Here is a 22,158-nt window from a genome sequence, read left to right as displayed (position 1 = left end):
TCTGACACCTTGCTCTTGCACTGTTTTCCACCTCTATTATTTAACAACTTCTCTGCACCATATCAGAGGAGGCTGTACAATTTGAGATCGGTTTGAGTTCTCCTGCAATGCCCAACACCTAGAAATGGACTCATTTATCAGTTTCTCTCACAAGGAACCAGGAAAAAGTTACCACATATTATCTAGAATAGACATCAAAGGATACTTGCACCCAAAATCAGGCTCCCTCTCAAGAGACTAAGCATGATGTGGAGTTACAGTCACTAATGGTGTTGTGGGTTCAGAGCAAGTGAATTCATCATAAACGAGGACATTCTAGTACAGAATTCTTGCCCCCAAAGCACACCCATGTTATTTTTCTTTTTCCATTTTTTTTTGGTGGTGCTGGGGATTGAACCCAGGGCCTTGTGCATGTGAGGCAAGCACTCTACCAACTGAGCTATATCCCCAGCCCCGTGCTTTTTTCAAAGATAATTTAAATTTAAATGTCATAAATGCATTCTTACTCAAGATAAATGCATGTGACCTAACTATCATGGAAGGAAACTTATTTTCACAATTGTATTGTGCAAATTAACTTAATAACTGCAGCATTTACAGACAAGGGCCCTGAGTATGTAAATTCAAATGACCGAGTGGCCCCTCCATACTGTCATTGCACTATTGAGACAAAACTGTATCCTTGTCTTGCATACAAATATTTAGGGCATTAAAAACACTGAGACCATTTTTTTCATTTTTTTATTACATTTGGACCTTTAAGAAACATATACCATCAGATATACCACTATTCAGTAAAAATCTATTCTAGTTTTTTGGAAGCATACGTGTGACAAACTATCTTTCTTCTAGTCTCCAAGACTTTACTATACTAAGTTTATCAAAAAGGGAGGTAGGCTCTGATCTATGGGATCCTGAGCCTTGAGGTTTTGAATGTTTTGTTTATTGTAAAACAATTTCATGTGGATGAACTTAATTCCCAGCTGTTTTTCTTCTGGAATGGGCTAATCATTATGAAGTTATCTAGTCTATTACAAGAACATTCCATTCCTTAACTTTGTGATCTATTCTGTCTTTGGAAAACTTGGTAAAAAAGTGTTTTTTCCCCCAGTACAAAGGATGAATTTACCAGAATGCATCCAATATTAACCAGAACAAAAAAGCAGTATAGATAACAAAAATGTGCTATGTTCATTTTAATGACTACGTCATAAGCCAGGAACTACTGTAACTGTGGAGACTACTCTGGATCAGTACGATCCAAGGATAGTTGGTTGTAGGCAACACTGTAGCCTTTAACACAACTCTTGATATCTGACACTGATTTAAAATAAAAAGGGCAAGTGAAAAAATATACACACACTCATGATTGTGTTCTCAAGAATGTACTCTGTGCACATATACACAAGAGAGGGGACTTTCAGGAAGCTGTTGATAGGGACTGGGAAGGTTTAAAGCTATGGCTTTGGTAAGCACCCAAGTGAGCTGGAGGAAGGCATTTGTAAGAGGAGATTCTGCAGCATCAAAGGATAACTCTCTAAAAGAGGTGGGTGTTTTCTCAATTAATTTAAATTCTGAGGCTTTCGGCAGATGAGGGCTAGCAACAAGATCCAAAGAAAAAAGCCATCTTTACAATGTTAAGAAAGGTGACTGACTGTGCCACTGGGCTCATGATACTCATGGTCCAAAAAGCCTTTGGTGGTATGAAACAGACAAGAAAAAAATTAATACACAGACCACATAACACCATTAAAACCAAAAAACATTTTTTTCATTTAAAAAAGTATTTAGGACACATAAAACAAGGCAACAATTATTCTTTCTTCTCATCTTCCGGCATGGGATCTGTTGGTGGCTCTTCCACTGTTGCACTGTTGCTCTCTGAGCCAGTGTTACTATCACTGGTCCCCTCCTCCGCCATGCTGTCCACCCCCTCCTGCCCACTCTCTTTGTCCTCTGGAGTGGACGTGCCTTCTTCACCATTTTGTTGGCTCTCCGCTGTTTCTTCGAGGTGTGTCTCCTCTGTAATCACACGTGACACTGTCAGTTTGAAGATAAATATCTGCTCTACATGGACATGGACAGCATGGAGCTGTGCTGTCCAATATGGTAGCCATTAGCCACCTGTGGCTAGTGAGTACCTGAAATGAGCCAGTGTCAATGAGGAGCTTTTAAGTATGTGTGGCATAATCTGGGGTGTGAAAATCTACTTCTTTAGCAGTAGGTTCTATAAAAATCTAAGCACAGATTAAATACTTTAGATGAAAATTTAGCTTTTGAATTGAGATGTGCTCTAAGAATAAAATACATGTTGGATTTCAGACTTATTGTGTGAAAAAAAGAATGTAAAAAAGTTGATAATTTTAAAAATGTTGATTACATGTTGAAATACTATTTAAGATATATTGGGTTAAATACAATATCATCAAATTAATGTCAATTATTTTGCCTAATTTTTAAAAAAATGTCACTAGTATGAAATTTAAAATGTCATGTGACTTACAGTATATTACTATTGAACAGTGCTGTTCTGTGGCTTTTGGATTAAGTGAGAGGGCAGATGTGGAAATAATATCAAATTTATATTTTAGATACTTTGTTAAATGTCACACTGGGCTGTTTCTTATAAGAAATTAAGAGCATGAGGGTTTTGCTTGCAGTCTTCATTTTCTTCATTTCTTTTTCTTAAGCTATAAGGATAGAATCTGAGTAAAGACCCACAGGCCTTAAGAATAAGAAAGGCCCCATTCACAGATGACAAAACCTCTGACTGAGTAATGTCTAGTTGCAACATGAGCAAAGACCCATACCCTGATTCCCAAGCTCTTTTTTTTTTTTTTTTTTAGAGAGAGAGAGAATTTTTTTAATATTTATTTTTTAGTTTTCAGCAGTCACAACATCTTTGTTTGTATGTGGTGCTGAGGATTGAACCAGGGCCGCACGCATGCCAGGCGAGCGCGCTACTGCTTGAGCCACATCCCCAGCCCCCCAAGCTCTTAATTTAACCACAAACGTGCTCATGCTTCAAATTTAAGATAAAAAACATGTTTATAAAAAAACAGAAATGAGGCTAAGAAGATAAAACTTAAAATCCGTGTGAAATATCCATCTACTGAATTATATTTTGTAGAAATGTCTGGTGAAGATATTGATATTCCATTAAATACTTTTCAGATGGTTGTCATTTGAGTACAAGTATAACTACTGTCCCCGCTACTTCTGGCAATGATGGTTGAAGAAGCCTCTGGCTGTATTCCTATAACTACTCTCAGCTTAGTTCTATTTACATGGTGCACTAAGTAGGTGAAAATAGTGCCAGAAAGTGAGGTGATCTGGAAATTTCAAGCAATCAGTTAATCAGTTCTTTATACAAGTCCTACATGTAATTTTCTAACTTGCAGGATGTTTTATTCCCCAGGAAAATCAGTTTACCTAGAAGTAAGTTCTTCTAGGATGGGGTCAATGATCTTTTTATGTAAAGGGCTGGATAGTAAATATTTTAGGCTTTGTGGGCCAGGTAGTCTTTGCTGCAACTACTCAACCATACTGCTGTAGCCTCAAAGCAGTCATATACAATATATACACAAACCGGTGTGGCTGTGTTTTAATAAAACTTTTTACAAAAAAAAGTGTGGCAGGATTTGGCCTATAAGTTTTACTTTGCCTGACACTATCCTAGGACACAATCTTAAGAACAATGATCACACCTTGAATAATTAATATGAGTGATAAAAGTCAAAATGCTGAGTGTAAACACCATGTTAAATCTAGTACCAGAATGTGTTCACAGAAGCAGTACTAGGATAATTTCAAATGAGGAAACAAACTAAAAAAACTATCCACAGTTGAGGTTCTAGTTCTAGTCCCCAATCTGTGTGACTCCTGGACCAGGGTCCTTAACCATCATACTGGTCTACTTCATAATCTCAAGTTAAAAAAAAACAGCACATCTGAGTACAATGTCAAACACCTCAGATGGCAAGACTGCTGACAATATGTCATTGGTGTTCCATGGTGATACCAACTTTTTCAGTGGGTCTACCATAAAGTTAGGATTTGGAAAGAACTGGGTAGGTCACATAGAGAATTACTCAAGAGACAAGAATGATCTCTAAGAGCATTTAGAAAGAAAAATCAAAATTACAGATAGCTGTAAAAGGCCCTGGCGATTCCCGCGGTGTCTGGTGCTTACCTGTCTCCATTGGAATGTTCTCGTCATCCTTCTTCTCCTCGGCTTTGTTTGCCGCTTGCTCTTCCTCGGGAGTGATGCTGCTCTGACTGCGCTCGGCTTGCTCTGCTGCCTCCTTCTCCCTTTCCTCCTGCCTTTTTCGGGCCTGTTCCTCAGCCTGTGCAATTTCAGCTGCAATCTTTTCCATATCCACTTCAACCTTCAGACCACACAACTAGTAGTCAGAAAAAAAAAAAAAAACCAAAAAACTCCTTTAGTAATGTTTTCTTCTTATAACCTTTGAACCAGATAAATTGCTTCAAAAGTAGGTTTTCTTGCCTATGAAATAAATATATGTATACAGGAGGAAAAAAAACATGCTTCTCAGTCTTCCCTGAAACTCTTTTGCATAAACATAAAGAAGTTGTTTGTGCAGTCCCGTATCATCAAGTACTACAGGGGGAGAGGCAATACTGTGACAGAATTATTCATAAGGTTTCTAATTTATATTTCAGACTCCCAAACACAAGATTTACTTTTTAATACAAAACGAAAACTGCATTAAAAGTCTGATGAATAATTCCAATAAAGTGAAAATAATTCATGACTGCATAGAAGTTTAAAATATTAGGACTCCAACATCTATGGACCTAATATGTGCATATATACTATATGATATCTCAAATTTATTGCAATTTTCCAGAAAATGGCAATAATTTCATAAATAAAAGATATTATAGGTCTTATATGTATAGTGACATTAACTCTGTTTCAAAGTGAACAATATTAAATAAAAACAGTTTTGGAAAAAAGAACAAGGAAAAAGAAAGTATCAGGAACAGTGATGAAAGTATAGTTAACACATCAAATGGATACCCTTTTAAGTTCATTGTTAAATGAATCTGTACTTTCCAGGAATTTCCTCTTCTTTTCCTGGTGCCGTTCCTCTATTTGAAGAAGTTCAGCTTCTAGTTTTCGCTGTAAGACATGTAACCAGGTTTTATGATTACTTACTTATTTTCTCTGAAGCAAATATCAAACACAGAAAACACACCTCATTTTTTAATGATCACTCTTTCAATTTCTGTGACAAATAACATTTTACATTTTAAATTCTACAACATGAATCTAGCTATAATTTTAAAAATATAAAATTAAGTATAGAGAGAGGACTGTGATTAATAAAGTAAATGTTAAAGAACACTATTTCAGGCCTCAGGAGTTTTTTGGAAAAGTATTCAGTAAAGCAACAAATGTGGAAAGGTTGTCTAAAATTCTCAAGTGCACATGTATTTCTTAATAGAAATACTTTCAATTACAAGGTTTTGTTACTACTTGTTTTTTTTCCCCTTCTACCAGTCCTGGGGATTGAACCCAGGACACTCTACCACTGAGTTAAATCCTCAGTCCTTTAATTTTAACTTTTTTTTAAAAAAATTCTTAGTTGAACATGGACACAATATCTTTATTTATTTATTGCAAGTGCTCTACCACTGAGCTACAACCCCAGCCCCTTAATTTTATCTTTTATTTTAAAATTTTGTCCAGGCTGTCCTCAAACTTGCCTCCCAAGTAACTGGTATTACAGGTGTGTACTGTCTCTATTAGTTTTTAATGACAAACTTAATAAACCTCTGGAAATGGTTCACTCCCGTAACCATCTTTCCCAAATCACAACAGGTTAGAATGAAACATTTCACAGTTTATGTATGCATGGTATAAGAATCATGTCACCTGGGATTTGCAGCAATTTATTTAACAAATGTTTGTGATGTACCTGATGAACCATTAAGGACTGGACCTGTCGCTTGAGGACCTGCATTCTAGCTGTTGTGACAACTGACCGGACGTCTGGTACCACACTCTCACTAAGGATTTCACTGATGAGGCGGTGGTTTCTCTGGAAACGGGCAGTGGCTGTATGCTTCATTGAAAAGCCATCATCATAATCTGGAATGAAAAAGATGTTCCAGAAATGAGGTAGCCAGTAACCATAACCAGGAGTGTAGCAATGTTAACATTTAACATTGAGGAACTGTGGTGCTCTCTCATTGGCCTGACCAGCATGACAAGAGCAGTATCGGACACTTGGTGAAAACCACATAGAAGACAGAATGTGTTTTGTGGCTAAGGTTTTTCTCATAAAGTTGTTAAGTCATGAAGTCTGAGAAGGGTTTGGATGAAACAAAAATGAGATATAACCATATCTCTTTAGGCTTCAGTATCAACAAGAAGGCTGCACCCCATGGCAGTAACTGAAATTCGAATGTCAATATCTCTCAGTAGGCAAGTGCTCTACCACTGAGCTATAGTGGCAGCATATATATTGGTAAACAACATATGAACTGTGTAGTCTTTGTTGCTGTAGCTCTTTACAATTGATGAAAATGATCATTTGTAAAAATCAACTTATTACTACAGAGAAAAATCCTCTCTAGCATTCTCATAGATAGCATTTTCATTTTATTAGATCAAAAAGTCACAAAGGCTGCGGGTGGTGGTGCACAACTGCAATTCCAGCAACTCAGGAAGCTGAGGCAGGAAGATCACAAGTATGAGGCCAGCCTCAGCAACTCAGGAAGACCCTGTCTCAAAAAAATAAATAAATAAATAAATAAAATGGGTGGGGATATAGCTCAGTAGTAGAGCATCCCTGGGTTCAGTCCCCAGCACTATCACTACCACCACCACCACCACCATCACAACAAAACACCACGAAGGCATAGGTAACTTTAGGAAAAAAAAATATTCAATTCCCAAATTACTTCTAATTTTTGTCAATTTACACATGCACACAACTGTTGTCAACGTGCACTGATGTACTACGCAGGTCTGGCTTATATGCTTTTTTTTAATATATTTTAGTTGTAACTGGACACAATACCTTTATTTATTTATTTTTATATGGTGCTGAGGATCGAACCCAGCGCCTTGCACGTGCTAGGAGAGCGCTTAACCCCAGCACTATATGCTTACTTTTAATAACTACAACAGTGCTTTCTTAATCTTGGCTTTTGCTTTATCATCAACAGTTTTTCACATAGCTGGTAACAACCTGTACTATTATCTACTTTCCTTTAAATTAACTCATCTAAAAAATACCAAGTTTTCCCTTAAGCAAAACACATAAAAACAAATTTGCTCTCTAGCACCTAACTTCTTAGTATACTACCAGAGTCGGGGGTGGGGGGTGGGATCATGTTTTAGGAAAGTCTGCCACAGAGGCCTACAGTTTGTTACATGTGATTGTCTTTCAAGTGTCATTTTAAAAAGCCTTCAGTGTTTTGTGTGGAGCACGGCATATGTCTTGTGAACCTTTTTCTGGTCCTTTGCTACTGATGTCAGCAGGTGCCACCTGTCTCTTGGTTGTATGTCTATTTTTGCCTCCCAAGTCCTGAGGGATGAGGTTTAAGGTCTACAGTCATTCTTACATTGGCACCTTATTTATTGTACCCTTTCCTATTAGTTGGCTTAGGAGCCTCTCTTAAACTTAAAAACACAACAGGCAGAAGGCAAGACTTTCTCAAGTCATGCTGTTATCTTTCACTTAAGGAAAGCTTTATCTTCTGCTTACAGCTTCTATGTTGTTAGCCCGTGTTTCTCTTGTGCAGATCCTCTTCTTCCCAATTATTTGTAGACCTGAGCTTTTATTTTTCAATTCTATGTATTTTTCTTACATTAACCATCCCACCTTAATTAAAATTTGCATATGTTAGTGCCTTTGGCGCTACTGATACTGCTTAACATCGGTATTATTTGTATTCCATATTCTATTCTCTATATTTTACTATGTGTATTTATAACATTTTGTCAATATCCCAGTCCATTCTTTTAAAAATCTCATTTTTGGTTTTCTCTTTATAAGTATATTGTTCATGTCTTTAAACTGCCCTTGTTGGTGTCTTCTTTACAAACTTCCCCTCTGTTACTGTACCTTAAAATGGGATTTCATTTTCTTGATGTTTTTGTGGCTTATAGTTGGAGTTTCTAACCTCTTCTACATCATAGTGTACACAGAGAAAACACAGTATTCAGTACAGCATGCTAGGTAGTGGACAGGAGTGCTTCTAATCTGTGGTGGCGGTCTCTGGGGGTCCTTGTAGCTTCTGACCCTGCTTGACTACAAAGAACCCGGAGAGCAATCTGCACACCTGCACACTATTCATGGAACCCCAATTAGAAAGCTCTGCCATTTGTGTGAACATATACAATCTGTGTGTCCTCACAAGTGGTCCTTATGACTTGTATTAGTAAATTCTTGTTGGACTGCAGAATTTACTAGCAAGATTTCATAATGTTCCTACCCACTCATTAATTTTCTCTCTTAAGAATCTTTGATTCAGCAAATTCAAGGAATCAAAAAGAAAGCTGGGTATAACTAGAAGGCATTTAGCTTTTCAAAAAATTTTTTTAATTTATTCTAATTTGTTGTACATGACAGCAGAATGCATTTCAATTCATAGTACACATATAGAGCACAATTTTTCATGTCTCTGGTTGTACACAAAGTAGATTCATACCATTCCTGTCTTCATATATGTACCTAGGGTAATGATGTCCATCTCATTCCACCATCTTTCCTACCCCCATACCCGCTTCCTTCCCCTCCCTCCCTTTTGCCCTATCTAAAGTTCCTCCATTCCTCCCATGCCCCACCCCACCCCTAGCCCCAATTATGGACCAGCATCCACATATCAGAGAAAACATTTGGCCTTTGGTTTTTTTGGGATTGGCTTACTTAGCATGATATTCTCTAGCTCCATCCATTTATCTGCAAATGTCGTGATTTTATTCTCTTTTAATGCTGAGTAATATTCTATTGTGTATATATGCCACAGTTTCTTTTTAGCTTTTTAAAAGTAGTGAAGGCAAATTCCTAGTTGTGACTCAAATGCCTTCCAGGAGTTCTGAGTACAAAGACTTTGATAAACAGTAAGTATAGTTTTTACTATCTTCTGTTCTGAAAGGATATTTCTTTTTCTTGTGGGAAATTGACACAAAAATCTTAATCAAAATAATCAAGATATTGAAATGGCACTTAAGTACTGCTTTTTCATTTAAGATAAAAAATAAAAACATTATTAAAACATACATTAATTCAGAGAAAGCATAAACAAAATTGTACTTTCTCCTCTTACCATCAGGATCTTCAGCAGGCTGAATGCTCATGTAAGGTTCTCCTTTCTCCATGCGAGACTGTCTCTGTCGACTCTCTTCCTCTAATGCAGCTTCTGCACGACTTTTTGCATTGATGTAAGCAAGGTATGCAGGGGAATTATGATAGGCCTTCATAGATTCATTGTACTCTATCTGAAATTCAAAGGTTTTTCAGTTTATAATTAACATTTTGCTGGTTATAGTGTGTATTATCTCATTTGAATATCTTAAGACATCATGTAGGCAAGGTGTTAAAGTCACCTTCTTTTTACAGATAAGGAATCTAAGGTCTAGAGAAATGTGCCTGGGCCCAGGCAGGCAGCCTCAGTGCAGCCTCAGCTTTCTGATCCAGTCTTACGTTTCTTTTATAAATAACGAGCCAAGGATGATGCACTTTATACTGTATCCGTCCCACCACAGCGGGCTCCTACCTTTTCTGCTTCGTATTCGTTTAAATATTCTTGTTTTTCTTCATCAGTGAGATCTCGCCACATGCCACCAATAATCTTGCCAATCTCCCACAACTTTAGGTCAGGGTTGGAAGCCTTTACTTGGTCCCAGACCTTAAAAAGGAAACAGATGGAATTTCAATATAGATGCCTAAACATATGGACATTTAAACATTTAAAAATATTTTCTAATATAGAAACTTTTAAACATTAAAAAAAAAATCAAAGGTAGCTTTGTATTTCTATGTCCTCGTTGGCCTACTCCAACCTGATGAATTATTATTTATTTACTTTTGAGACTGCTACATTGTCACGGCTGGCCTTAACTACTGTCTCAGTCTCTAGAGTAGCTGGGACCATAGGCACATGCCATAGTGCTTGGTTCTGTAAGATTACTTTAAGGTAGATCTCAGACACCATGTCACTTCATTCCTAAGTACTTTAATTTGATATATCAAGAAGACCTCCAATCACTACAGGCACTTAAGATGAGTTAACTCAATAAGCTAACTGATGTCTCTAAAAATTCACGTGAATTTAGCAAGAAAGTTGTTAATCTGCATAATACAATGCAAACTATAATACATGATCATATTGTCAAATACATATACAATTATTATGACCAAAAATCAAAACATTTCTAAAGGTCTGTTAAAATGCCATACCTTTAAAAAAGATATTAGCCATATTTTTAAGTGTAATAAGGCTTATCACCAAAAAATTTGGAAAATTCAAGGAAATACATAGAAAATAAAAATTACCATCAGCTTATTGCTTAGAGGTAACCATTGTTTTCTAGGTTCCCTCCCTCAAACTAACATGTAGTTTTAATGATTTTTACAAAAATAATACAAATAATCTTGTATTACTTTTTTTACTTAACATTTTTTTCATGTCATTTAATATTCTTCAAAACACATTACATTCATGGCTACAAAACATTCTGTCTTATTTAATTATGCTCCTCTTGCTGGATTTTACTTCTGAAATTCTCAAATCAGAACAAAGCTCTTTAAAAACTACATTTTTTATGCTTCCCCTGAATATGCAGAGAAAAACAGACTAGGCCACGCTGAAGCTGCATGGATGGCTGAGAAGCAGAGGTGGTGGTCCACACTCCTTCCCAGTTCTAGGTGCCTACCTTTCTGCTGTACCTCATGTAGGGCATCAGCGGCTTATCTGGTGGCTTTGGGGGTTTTGGAATCGTAATACCAGAGGATGCCTACAAAAGAGTTAAATACATTAATTACTCAACTGCAAGAAGTTCACCGGCAACCTGAAAAGAGAGTCCCTTAAAAAAATTCTAATGCGCCTTTCTTCTACTCGTCCATGGATACAAGATTCTTATATTTTCTCCACGGAAAATAGCTATCACTGCAAATTCAGAAATGTTCACATCAAAAGAAAATGGCTTTAAGCATGCAATTATAATGTTTTACTTGGCAGTTTATTGCCACTGCTTTGACAACCTGGCTGTAAGAACAAAATATTACATAATAATCCATACATTGAAAATATATGGTTATATAGCAAACAAATCACATTTAGAACATTACCTGGCACCCATTTACTTTGCTCAACTGTCATTAGGCATACAGTCAACACTTGATTATCTGCAGCAGAATCTGAACCTTCATCACTTACCACACTTACATTGCCTACAGGAGACCTTGCATCTATTGATACTACATCAGGAACACACCCTCACACAAAACACAATACAAAAACTGCCTCTCGGGTTAAAAAACAACAAACACTCTGCAAACTTTCTTATCTCTTTCAGCACACAAAGATTTCATTTCTCTCAAAGGCTATGTCTATTATCCAGTGGTTTTCAAGAAGTATGAACTAAAGTCCCATCTTTCTCTGTCCTCCATCCTAATCACAGCGAGGAGCAAATAAGTTTCCAGGAACAGAGCCCCAGCAGATACTGGGCCCGATTGTCATTTTTGAGGTCTTACATGAAGAAGGTCCATTCTATTAAGAATTTTTGGTGTTGTGTAAGAGACATAAGAGGAAAAGATGGCATATATAGGAAAAGGGAACAGAAGAAAAGGAAGGGGAGGAGACACTGGAAAACAGTTTCAAAAGGAAAGAAGAAAGTGTGTGAGAGAAGAAATAAAAGAATGAGACAGATGAGTGATAGGTTCCATGAGCTGAGATCTAGGCAGGAGACACTATGGCTTCTGGTAGATGTCCCAGGTAAAGCCAGCCACTCCAAGAACTCCTGTTTCTGAACTTCTAAATCTTTTCTTAACATACATACATACACAACTGCATTTGATTAAGGACTCAGAACAATAAAAATCATGGCCAAATGATATTAATTCTCCCTGCCAGGCTTGGGGAAAAAAGTCCTGACTTAATTTTCAAATTTTTATAAGAAAATGAGAGTGAGTATTTGTTCTCTTACCCTTCTGTTGCTACAGTGATAAATCATAACCTTGTTTTTTTGTTCAAGGGCTTAGGGACTGGGCATGCTTATGCCCTTTTCCAATGTAAGCAAGAAATGCTTCCTTTTCTGACACTAGGGTCTCCCTTCTGTCCTCATATACTTTTAAGTAACTCTTCCTTCTTTACCTATGAAGTTGTAAGAAAGCATTTCATCCTTGAAGCAGTATCTCCTCTCTTTCTGCTCTTCCTTCCGAGCATTCTTACTGGCATGCCCATGGTGGTGCCCATTCAAACAGACCCTCTTTTTAGCCAGCAGTGGGCAATGGAGATGAGCCACGGGAGTAGTCACCAGTGGTGGTATGAGCAGCAAATAAGGGGAGATCTTAATCAAGGTTTACAGGAGTTCTTTTAAGGGAGAAAAATCCTAGGAGGCTAACCTTAGATCATGGGCTCAGAGGAAGAGTCCATCAAATCTGCTTCTTTATACATTGTTAAAAAAATTTTCAACTCATATCCCACACAAACCTTCAGAAACCCATAAAGTGAGTTATAAATAAAATTGTGCTCCTAATTTTTTAGAAATTAAAGAGGTAAAGAATTCTAAAATGCTTATATTTTCAAACTTTAAGTATGAATCAAAACATTTTGAAAACAATTGGAATTTTTCTAAGAATCACATTTTATAACATTAATGGATTTATTTCTCTTTTTCTTCCAAAGAAAGGTACACCAATTATCTACATCTTGAAGTCATATTTTCATTACACTGACCTGTCAATTTATAAACGCAAAATGAAAAAAACCAACAACAAATATAACAACAATAAAAATAATCCAAAATAACAAAGTTAAATTCCAATTGGTTTTGGGATCTTAAAGAATTATACCACCACCCACCCTCAATTTATTTAACATACCAGACATGTCTTAAACATTTCTTTACTCTTAAAAAACAACAACAAAAAAAAACCAAACCAACCAACCAACAAAAAAACCAGTTTGCACTGAACATACTTCAACTTTTCTAGATAACAGACAATTAGAAAGAGTCACTGCTTTGCTGTCACCTTCTGAGGTATGAAAAACTATAGTCGGCTCCCTTACTAAATGGCCCAATGGGTGGCTTTTAGAGTGCTTGAGCTTCCTTTTTTTGATTTTCTTTTGTTATCTTTACCAGCAACCCTCTCTTTCCAATTTTCTGCTTCTAATTTGTAATGAGTTGGGGCAGGCAAACAAGTGCCTATGAGTGTTAAAAGATGTGCTTACACGAGTAAAGTCCTAGGAAATGTAAGGAGCATGGTTCACGATTTTGTGAAATTTATCCTAGCTATCCAGAGTTCTTTGTTATTGTTTCTTTCCCAATTCTTAGCTGTTTCTCTGATAAGATTTATTTAAGAGTATAGATTTCCTATTAAAGTGAAGAAAATAGGATATCGCTAATGTTTTGTCTCAATCTGTTTGTATGCACATCTGTATTTAAGAAAATGCAAATCATTATCTGAATGAAAAACTAACTAGAAGTGAATTGCAACTCAAAGCTATTCTAAGCACTCCAAAAGATGTCAACTTGCCATGTAAAGTGTTCACTGGAAACTATCCAAGTGTTCTGGAGTCTTGAAGGAAATATGAATTTCCGTGTGACCTTCAGGAAAGCTCCTTCTCAGGGCCTCACACAATCAGTCCTTCAAATCACTAAGGTAATTTCTAGACAAATTACTAAACAGGAGAACTGAATGTGGGTAACTAGGGCCATCTTAAAATTAAAACGTTTTTATAATGGTCAAAATCAGAGCTGTCAACTCCTAATACACTTCAGAGATATAAAAAAAGGTAGTGTAAAACCTCCTGTTTTATTTCCTTCACACAACAGTTTGATTTGACTACCCTTCAATCTGGTACTAAAAAGACAACAACACAAAGAACAGAGCCAAAACACCAAGCTTCAATGTTCAACAACTCTCTTATACTAACCTACTCTGAAGCTAGTGTACATTCTGAATGTTGGATTCTTGTGTTTGCCAGGAAGTAACGGGGAGAAATGAATGAATGACCTGGGCCCACACACAGGGACTGCACTTCTCTTTTCCTACTCCGTCTCCACTGAAAGACCCCACTTTATCAACAAAGAACCCCAACAGCTACATCCAAGTTAAGAATAAAATGTTTACATACACAAACCAAAAAAGCCATTCTAGTATTTTAGTTTCTATGCCTATTCCATTAACATAGATAATCAAGAGCTGACTGTATAGAGCTATTAAACATAATCATTCTACTATTTATTGCCCATGAATAAATTTCTGCATTAACATGAATAATCCAAAATTGACTCCATTCAGTATTTAAATTAAAAGTTCCCTATCATCCATTATACTTGTGAAACCATACATTTAGGCCAGGGGAAAACATGTACTGATGCACATAAAAATTGTATGCATTGTGAAATGCATACATAAACACACTTTGTCAGAATTCTTTTCAGATACCATGAAATACACATGGCACATAAAACTTGATATGCTTATGAAGTACAAATTATGTAAAAACAATGAAAAATTTAGACAAACAAAACCTATCAAGATAAGCAATGTGCTTACCAAGATAGACATATAGTTTGATAGTTACAAGCTTTCAGCTATAGTTTGACTACAGGGTGAGAGGGTAGTTACATTAATTTGAAGACATTTATTTATTACTTATGAATACAGCAAATAAAAACCAAGTATTAAAAATTTACAGCCATTTTGCATTGTATATATTCTCATCAACACCAGAGATTCCAGTGTATGTAAGTATTTGACTTTTGGATTTACTGTAATTTACTACCAATTTCAAACTTTGAAATATATTTGATTATCTTAGGTTGACCACTTAAATAAACATCCTAAGTTTTAGAAATCACATCCCTGTACAATTGATTAGAAATATACACCTAACTGTACATATTTAGTTTGATACTTCAATTTCATTCAACTTCTATTTTGCAAATTTTTTGGAGTGATACTAAAAGGTCTTTTTTCTTTTCAACTGTAGAGAAATGAGTCTCAATTAGAAGGCTGACAATTAAATCCAAAAGACAAATTATCATGTGTAGCAGTTCTTATGGGCAAGGCCAGCCAAAAGCTTTCCAGCCCTGAAAATACCAGGTCTGAAAGACTAGCACTTAGTAAGAAACAAAGTTCTTGAGACTAATGCCAATTACCTTAGAAAAATGGAAGAAACTCTTCATCTCCAAAAGGGTATTTTAACCATAGGAAATTCTCAGTTTGTCTCCAATAGTATAAGCATTAAGTGCCCAAGGTTTTATCCTTACTGACCATCAAACAGAATGGATTTTTCTTTTCTTCCATATACATATCCATCCAGATCTCACTATTTTTTCCCCCAGTGTAAAACTGTTTAAATAATGTCTAAATAGTTGAAAAGCCAAATTAAAGTTTTTTTAAGTGGCTGTGCTTATAGAAGGACCTAACTCTGGAGGCATTTCTGGTCAATTCCAGTGGTTTGCTGGAGGCTGTAATAGTTGATTCTCCTACCGTGACCCGGCTGTTGGTGCCCGGGTTCCCTCCCAGCCTGTAGTTGTTGTAGGCGAGATGACTGTATGGATTGTATCCCACAAACCCTGGTGTGCTGGGCATTTGCTGATGGAAACAAATGAGACAAAAACACGAATGAGAAATGAGCTCAAACGAGGAAAACACAGAAATGAAAAATGATCTGCATATGGCATGCAAAAGCAACCTGAATTTAAACAAGCAATGATGTGTTGTAAATGTTCTTTTTCTTTTATTGAGGAAATTAAAATTTTCTTTCATTGAGAAACCAGTTGTACGTGTTGCTATTGCTTTTTTCTTTCTTTTGGCAGGGGCCGGGGGGTGTTTGTGAGAATGTGAATGTGTGGCTTGCTTTCTGAGGTAAGCAATACACTGATGTGTTTCAAACATTCAGGATTATTTTATAGTCAATAGTACCATAAAGCAATTTAGCAATATATATCATGTCTCAAATAGGAAGGCTTGAAGTGTGATAACCTAGAAATCTGAAAACACTACATGCAAAACAAAACACAATTTACTTGACAGTTATGTGGATGCCAACCAATGTATTCATCTACTAAAAACAAATAAAAACAAGAAATGGATCTGCTTTTCAAGACAATTTTGAATTATTTTATATAATATGAGAAATGAGAAGAGACTCAAACCAGGAAGCCAGGAGTTGTCAATAGAAAAGAACATATGTTGGATTCAATGGATGTCACATACATGACTTCAAAACAAAGACTTGTAAGAAATGCATGGATTTCATTCTGGGGTACTATCTGATCTTTAACCCAATGATTCTTTTTAGAGCTTTCTCTTCCATCTCTTCTTTGATCCATCTTCCATAGGTCAATTATGAACAATTTCTGCATTTAGTGTTAATGAGAACTACTTTTCTAGTTGACAGACGTGAACTTTCTTTTTTTCATCTATTTTTCTGAAAGCTCTCACCCTTTCAAAACACAACTGCTCGCTGCAACAGGATTCTTGGGTTTTGTGACTTTTGTGTTGATATAATCACAAATTAATTAATACCATGACATCTAATGTTCATGAAAATTAAGGCATAATGCATAAAAAGAATATAGCAAGGAGAGGACTAAAGTAGGGTTTTTTCCTAATGAAACTCAATCAAAAAAGTGACATTAATTTCATTTTTACATGCAATTAACAGTATCACTCCTGAATTGTATAATGTAAAATACATTTAAGACATCCCAACTAAGCTTTAGTTGTTACATAACAAACACAATTTTCTAAAACATGCCACTATACATATCCTTAGTGTCTAATAGACATTCAAGCAGATAGTACATTTGATACTTTTTAGGAGAAAAGAGAGCTGATCAATTTCTAGCCTATATAGTTAAAGACGCAAATTAGACATATTTAAGTAGGCAAAACACAGATGAAGTATCAAACGCACAAAAGAAGTGTATATTACTTGGAGTGGTATATTTGAGTGGTAGTAGTGGTGGTGAAGGTGGTAGTGGTGGTGGAGGTGGTGGTGGTGATGGTGGTGGTAGAAGTAATGGAACCAAAAAAAAAAAAAAAAAAGAAAAGAAGGAAAATAATTCATTTAATATCCATTCTGTTGGATGTTTTAATCTCTAGTCTTCTATATTTTATGTGTTAATGTGAAATTATGATACAGAAATATGACTAAAGAAAGGCAAAGGAAAAAAAAACCCTTTCTACATATGAGAAGTCAGAAGGGGTACTTGGTTTTTGAAACATTTTAATCTCAAAAATATCAAGTTTGTTCTCAAGATAATTATACATTGTTGGAGGCAGTATTTACATCAAAATGACACCTTCAGAGGTTGCATATACAATGAGAATCACTGTTTAACATTAGGAGGCAATAATGTAAGAAAAATAAGGGAACTAAAAAAATTGAAACTAAAACATAATTATACCATTTCCAAAGCTGAAGTACATGGTTAGCTCTTTGAGGTCAGAATCTCCATTGTTCAACTCCACCTGTATAGCCACTAGGAGAGTGTCATGGAGATAGTGGTAAGAAATGTTCTTTGATTTAAGAAAGAAAATGAACCAAACAGGACTTTCAGGTCTACTGGAACTAACTTTAGAGACTGCATATTATATAAATAGAACTGAGAAAATATGATACAGTTTCTCTTTTTAAAAGCATCTTACTAAAGAAAAACAAACTGTTGATAAACGTAACTAAAACGTATATCTGAGGATTAGTAAATATGACTAGTTATCTAGTGGAGAAAAAAAATTATGCAAGGACCTAATTAGTAGTAAAAAGTACACTAGCCTGAAATTTAGGTGGTGGGGGGGTATGGAAGGAAAATCTGGCGGCTATTAAAGAACTGATTTTGTAGGATATGGTCATGTTAACAGTGTTTTTTAAAAAACAAAACAACAACAACAAAAAACCCCCCGCAAAAAACCAACAAGGAAGCCATTTCAGCAAGGCCTGAACAGTTACTGTTAAATCTGTTTTGTGGGCTGGACAATTATTTTACATGCTGATCAAGCCGGGTCAGTTTGCTGGATACAAAAAGCAGTTCACAACTATTATTTAGACACTGTGAAACATTATCAATTCAGAAACCAATAAAACATAATTTATGGAGAATTCAGCAGCAAGATCTGACCCACAGATAATGAAATCCTTACTTGAACAGCTTGAAAATAAAGAATTACAATTAGTGTAGTTATAGACCTAGAAGTTTTACTGTTTGATTTAATATGAAAATTTTATATATAGACAAGAGAGAAAAATGTAACCATTTGAAGGTTAGGTTTAAAAAAATAAATAATGCCAGAATGAGCATTCACTCAATCTCAACTTAAAAGACTCTTAATAGCGAAGATTGACGAGAAAAGAAGTGTTAAACTTGTCATTTAGTTCCAATTAAAAAAAAAAAAAAAGAGCATAGGAGTTTGATTGGAATTTCAAAGTTTTTTTTTTTTTTTAAATGTTGGGGTTGGTTCAAGTTAAGATGCAAAGTTATTTTATTTAGTAGGAAGTGCTGTTTTTTAGCTGAATTTTTCATCCTGTGGCTGTGATGATTGAGTGACTGTCACTGGAAGACATCTGGGTTTTTGTATCAAGGCCAGACTTGGCTATTACATTAACAAGAAAATTAAAACTTACTGTTGCAGGAGCTGGGGTGGGAGGTGGGGCATAAGATGGTCTTTCTGTTTGAAAGAAAATAAATAACTTCTTGTAAACAACTGAGATATAATACTATGCAACAAAACTACCAATGGTCCTGTTTTGAAGAAAAAAAAAATGAGAGTATTTTGGAATTCCCATTTGCTAGGGCATTAGTCTCTTATTAACATAGATTGATAAATATAAAAATTGAAACTTACTTGACATTTTGGAAGATTAAGTTCTCAGTTCCTTAAGAATGAATCTGAGACACTAAAATAAAAAAAAAGAAAAAAAAAGGAAAAAAAAAGAGAATCAAAACTCAGCAAGCATAAGAGAATGTTTTCCTAAAGAATAGGGTAGTTTAATTGGTATTTCTGAGTAAAATCACTTCACTATTATCTGCTAGTAATCAAGTCTTTTGCATATTTTAACTACTTCTTGTAGGTCATTTGGATGATCAGAATTAAATGACTAAGTTACCGGGATATTTAGAATAATATTAGAAATGTATTTTTAGGGTTTTGCTTATGATACCAAGCCACATCTTGTATGGAAAACATTTTGCTGATGCCATGTAAACGTTTACTTAGACTGATAAAAAAAATAATGACAATAGAATGTGATGTATTATCAGGGTGACCCCAACAAGGCCTACCAGATACTGACAGCTCCCTGATCAGTTACCTTGCTTTTGGGATGAGAACTTCTGTTGAAATAGAGGAGCATTTTATTCCTGCAGGCAGTATAAAGGGAAACTGGGTATGATGATGAACTTCTCCTTTCCTTCTATTGGTAAATAGTTCCAAAAGTGCTGGGAATAAATTTTGAGAGTCTACCTGAGAACTCTTACCCTTCACAGCCCCTTTCAAAATTATCTCTTCAATGGCAATTTCTTGACAAATTACCTGGGCAGAATTAATTACTCCCTCATCTGTATTCCTATCTACTACAAAGGTCTATGATACAGTTTCTTATAACTTAAAAAAACACACCAAACATCTGTCAATCTGGCTAGATTGGGTATTACTAGGGAACAGGGATCATCTAATTCATTACTGTATTTCCCAATAACTTGCTCTGTTCTTAATAAAACTTGTCGAAGTGTTAAGAGCTCATCACATGAACAGACACATGTGAGTTTATTCCTTAAATCAATATACATCACAAACAGTAAGGTGTAAAGAGAGAGAAATTCATTTTTAGAAAGGCAAGTACATTTCTGACTACTGAAGTACTTTCATCCAACATTATATAAAATAAAACAATTTTCTGCTTCCATTTTGCATTTTAAGAAAACTCCTGACTACCAGGAATAAGAGTCCTGGTGTGGGAATAGTTTATTTTCTCAATGGTCCGTCCTGGGTCTCTCCCTCTTTTCTTAAAGAATAGGCAGAAGCCTTTTACTCTCATGCGGTTCTCCTCCTTGGTCACAATAGGGAAGCTGTCAACATGCAGTAGACCTTGCTGTGGGGAGCTCAGACAAAAATTGCCACAAGCTCCCTGTGCATTACACTTCACTGTTAATACTATTAAATGATTGCTTTCCTTTTTTAGAATGCAAAGAGTGGGCCTGTACACTTGTCTACATTGGGTATTACCTGGTACCTGGCATAAAACAGATTCTCTAGTTGTTGAATAGTTACCTTATACAGAACAGGTTATTACATGATCTTGCTCACCCAGTCACAACAAGAATAGACTGCTGCCCCCATTTTACAGATGAAAAGGGGAGTTCTCAGAGTTTCAAGTAACTTGTCCAGAGCCATATGGCCAGGAAGTGCCAGAGCTGGATTTCAAACCCAGGCCACACGGTTTCAGAGCCTTCGCTCCTCTCTCCAAGCCACACAGTGAGTCCTCAGGTCTCTACCCGAACAAAAAGGGGCACCACTTTCTTGGGGGTGCGGACCACCGGCTTGCCTCGTTCCAAAGGCTTCCTCTGAGGTCGCTTCCTAAGTTTGTCGTGGAGGATCCACTGTACTGGCAACTCCCGTAAAAGGGGGGTGTGCACAGGCGCTTAGATCCATTTCGGGGGACTAGCGGAGGGGACAAATCTTGCTTGGGAGGAGGGGCGGCGGAGGGACTTCCTCCCGACCCTCGCGCCGCTAGGCCGCAAGGAGGCCGCATGGCCCCCAGCTCCGGCCCCACGGCCAGACCTGCACCCCAGCAACCCGCGGGAACTCGGGGTCCAGCCAAGCGGGGACACCGTGGCTTGCCACCTTCCCGACCGGGTCGGGCCCACTTGGAAACACTCACCCGCGGGCCGAAAAAGCGCCCGCAGCTCCGGCTTCGCTTCCCTTTGTCCCGCACTCGCCCCGCCCCTCGCGCCGGAGCTTCCGCGCTCGCACTTTCAACACTCCGTTCGATTTCTCTCTGGGCCGCGCCCGGCTCTCTTTAGGAAAATAACCCTCTGATCACGATGCGGTGATGCTTGGTATAGTCAAGGATTTTTTTCAGTCCACACAGCTTCCTCAGAACTCCTCGAGTTTGGATAGTGTCCCAGCCCGGAGCCGATTCGTCACGGCGAAGAGGGCGGGGTGGCCCGACCGCCCGCTGGGCGCTGGTTCGCAGCCCCGGGCGGCGGGGGCGGCCGCGGCGCGGGGGTGGCGGCGGAGGTGCACCAGGGCCCGGGTGGTGGGCTCCGAGGCCCAGCTTCTGCGCGGGGCTCGGCCTGGGAGCGCGGCTTCCTCACCGCCGTGCTTTCCCGTTGCTCTGGTCTCTGAGTCCCGGTCCACACTGTAGTTTAGTAAGCCGAGGAGGGAGGCGCTGAGGATTCGGGTCGCGTGTTTGGGTCCCCACTGGCGGCTCTCAGGGCGTCCTGCCTTAACGGCCAGGTTATAGCCTTGGCGAAAAGCAACACGGAGTTTTGCAGTTTCCTAATCGCTTTTAGAATGTAATTGCTCCAGATTTCCGAGCCAAGGCCCAGAAACGTCCATCCCCTCGCTCCAGGTTGAGTGTCCTTGGTGCATTCAGCTCCCTCTCAAGGACTAAGGGTCCCCACTTTGTTTGGCTCCAGGGTTTCTTATGCTGTCTTCTGGAACTTTCCCCCAATAATTCTTCCTTTGGGCTCCCCGAGGCTCCTGAGTCATAACTATTATTGCAGTCTTGTATCTGATAGCTTTCGTGTCGGACTGTGTTTGCCATCGCAAATACATCACGAAGACTTGAAAGCAAAGGTTCAGGCATGTGCACTGGTCATCTTCTTATTGCCAGTGCTTACTAACGATTTAACTCATGATTAGATGTTCATAAAATATGTGTTGAAGCAGCCTTTGGGCCTGTTCCAGCTCTTTTCATTAAATCAGTGGCACTTGG

At 37.4% G+C, this 22,158-nt stretch overlaps 1 protein-coding gene and 1 non-coding gene across 7 annotated transcripts; both read right to left on the bottom strand.

Annotated features, from left to right (window-relative positions):
- Window positions 1–376: 376 nt before the first annotated feature.
- On the bottom strand, window positions 377–449 carry Trnav-cac (transfer RNA valine (anticodon CAC)). The gene has a single exon. It is a non-coding gene; the product is annotated as a tRNA-Val (tRNA).
- Window positions 450–1,749: 1,300 nt separating this feature from the next.
- Window positions 1,750–21,323, bottom strand: Smarce1 (SWI/SNF related, matrix associated, actin dependent regulator of chromatin, subfamily e, member 1). Of its 6 annotated transcripts, none has more exons than XM_058578738.1 (11): window positions 21,100–21,318; window positions 19,065–19,116; window positions 18,844–18,887; window positions 15,705–15,809; window positions 10,916–10,996; window positions 9,757–9,888; window positions 9,307–9,478; window positions 5,946–6,118; window positions 5,045–5,146; window positions 4,193–4,403; window positions 1,750–2,040 (listed from the first exon to the last, which is right to left on the bottom strand). In XM_058578738.1, the coding sequence occupies exons 2-11, from the start codon at window positions 19,069–19,071 to the stop codon at window positions 1,814–1,816; spliced, it is 1,254 nt and encodes a 417-aa protein (XP_058434721.1). In that variant the 5' UTR covers window positions 19,072–19,116; window positions 21,100–21,318; the 3' UTR covers window positions 1,750–1,813. The 6 variants fall into 6 exon arrangements, with proteins under 6 accessions (XP_058434721.1, XP_046298650.1, XP_058434722.1 ...); XM_046442694.2 differs by having other exon boundaries at window positions 1,750–2,022; window positions 21,100–21,302; XM_058578739.1 differs by lacking the exon at window positions 21,100–21,318 and adding an exon at window positions 19,531–19,553.
- Window positions 21,324–22,158: the final 835 nt, after the last annotated feature.

This window comes from Marmota monax, unplaced genomic scaffold (genome assembly GCF_021218885.2).
Source record: "Marmota monax isolate L192 unplaced genomic scaffold, Marmota_monax_Labrador192_F-V1.1 WCK01_AAM20220418_F8-fsc00205, whole genome shotgun sequence".
Classification (NCBI taxonomy): Eukaryota; Metazoa; Chordata; class Mammalia; order Rodentia; family Sciuridae; genus Marmota; species Marmota monax.
Note: the sequence above shows the minus strand (reverse complement) of the source record. Positions and strands in the feature narration are given on the sequence as shown.

What these genes read in the sequence shown, in the direction of transcription:
- Smarce1 (XM_058578738.1), bottom strand. An exon ending in AGTCCTTAATGGTTCATCAG is followed by an intron (nt 5,147 to 5,945) that starts GTACATCACAAA and finishes CATGTCTTACAG; the next exon opens with CGAAAACTAGAAGCTGAACT. An exon ending in GAACATTCCAATGGAGACAG is followed by an intron (nt 2,041 to 4,192) that starts GTAAGCACCAGA and finishes TCAAACTGACAG; the next exon opens with TGTCACGTGTGATTACAGAG.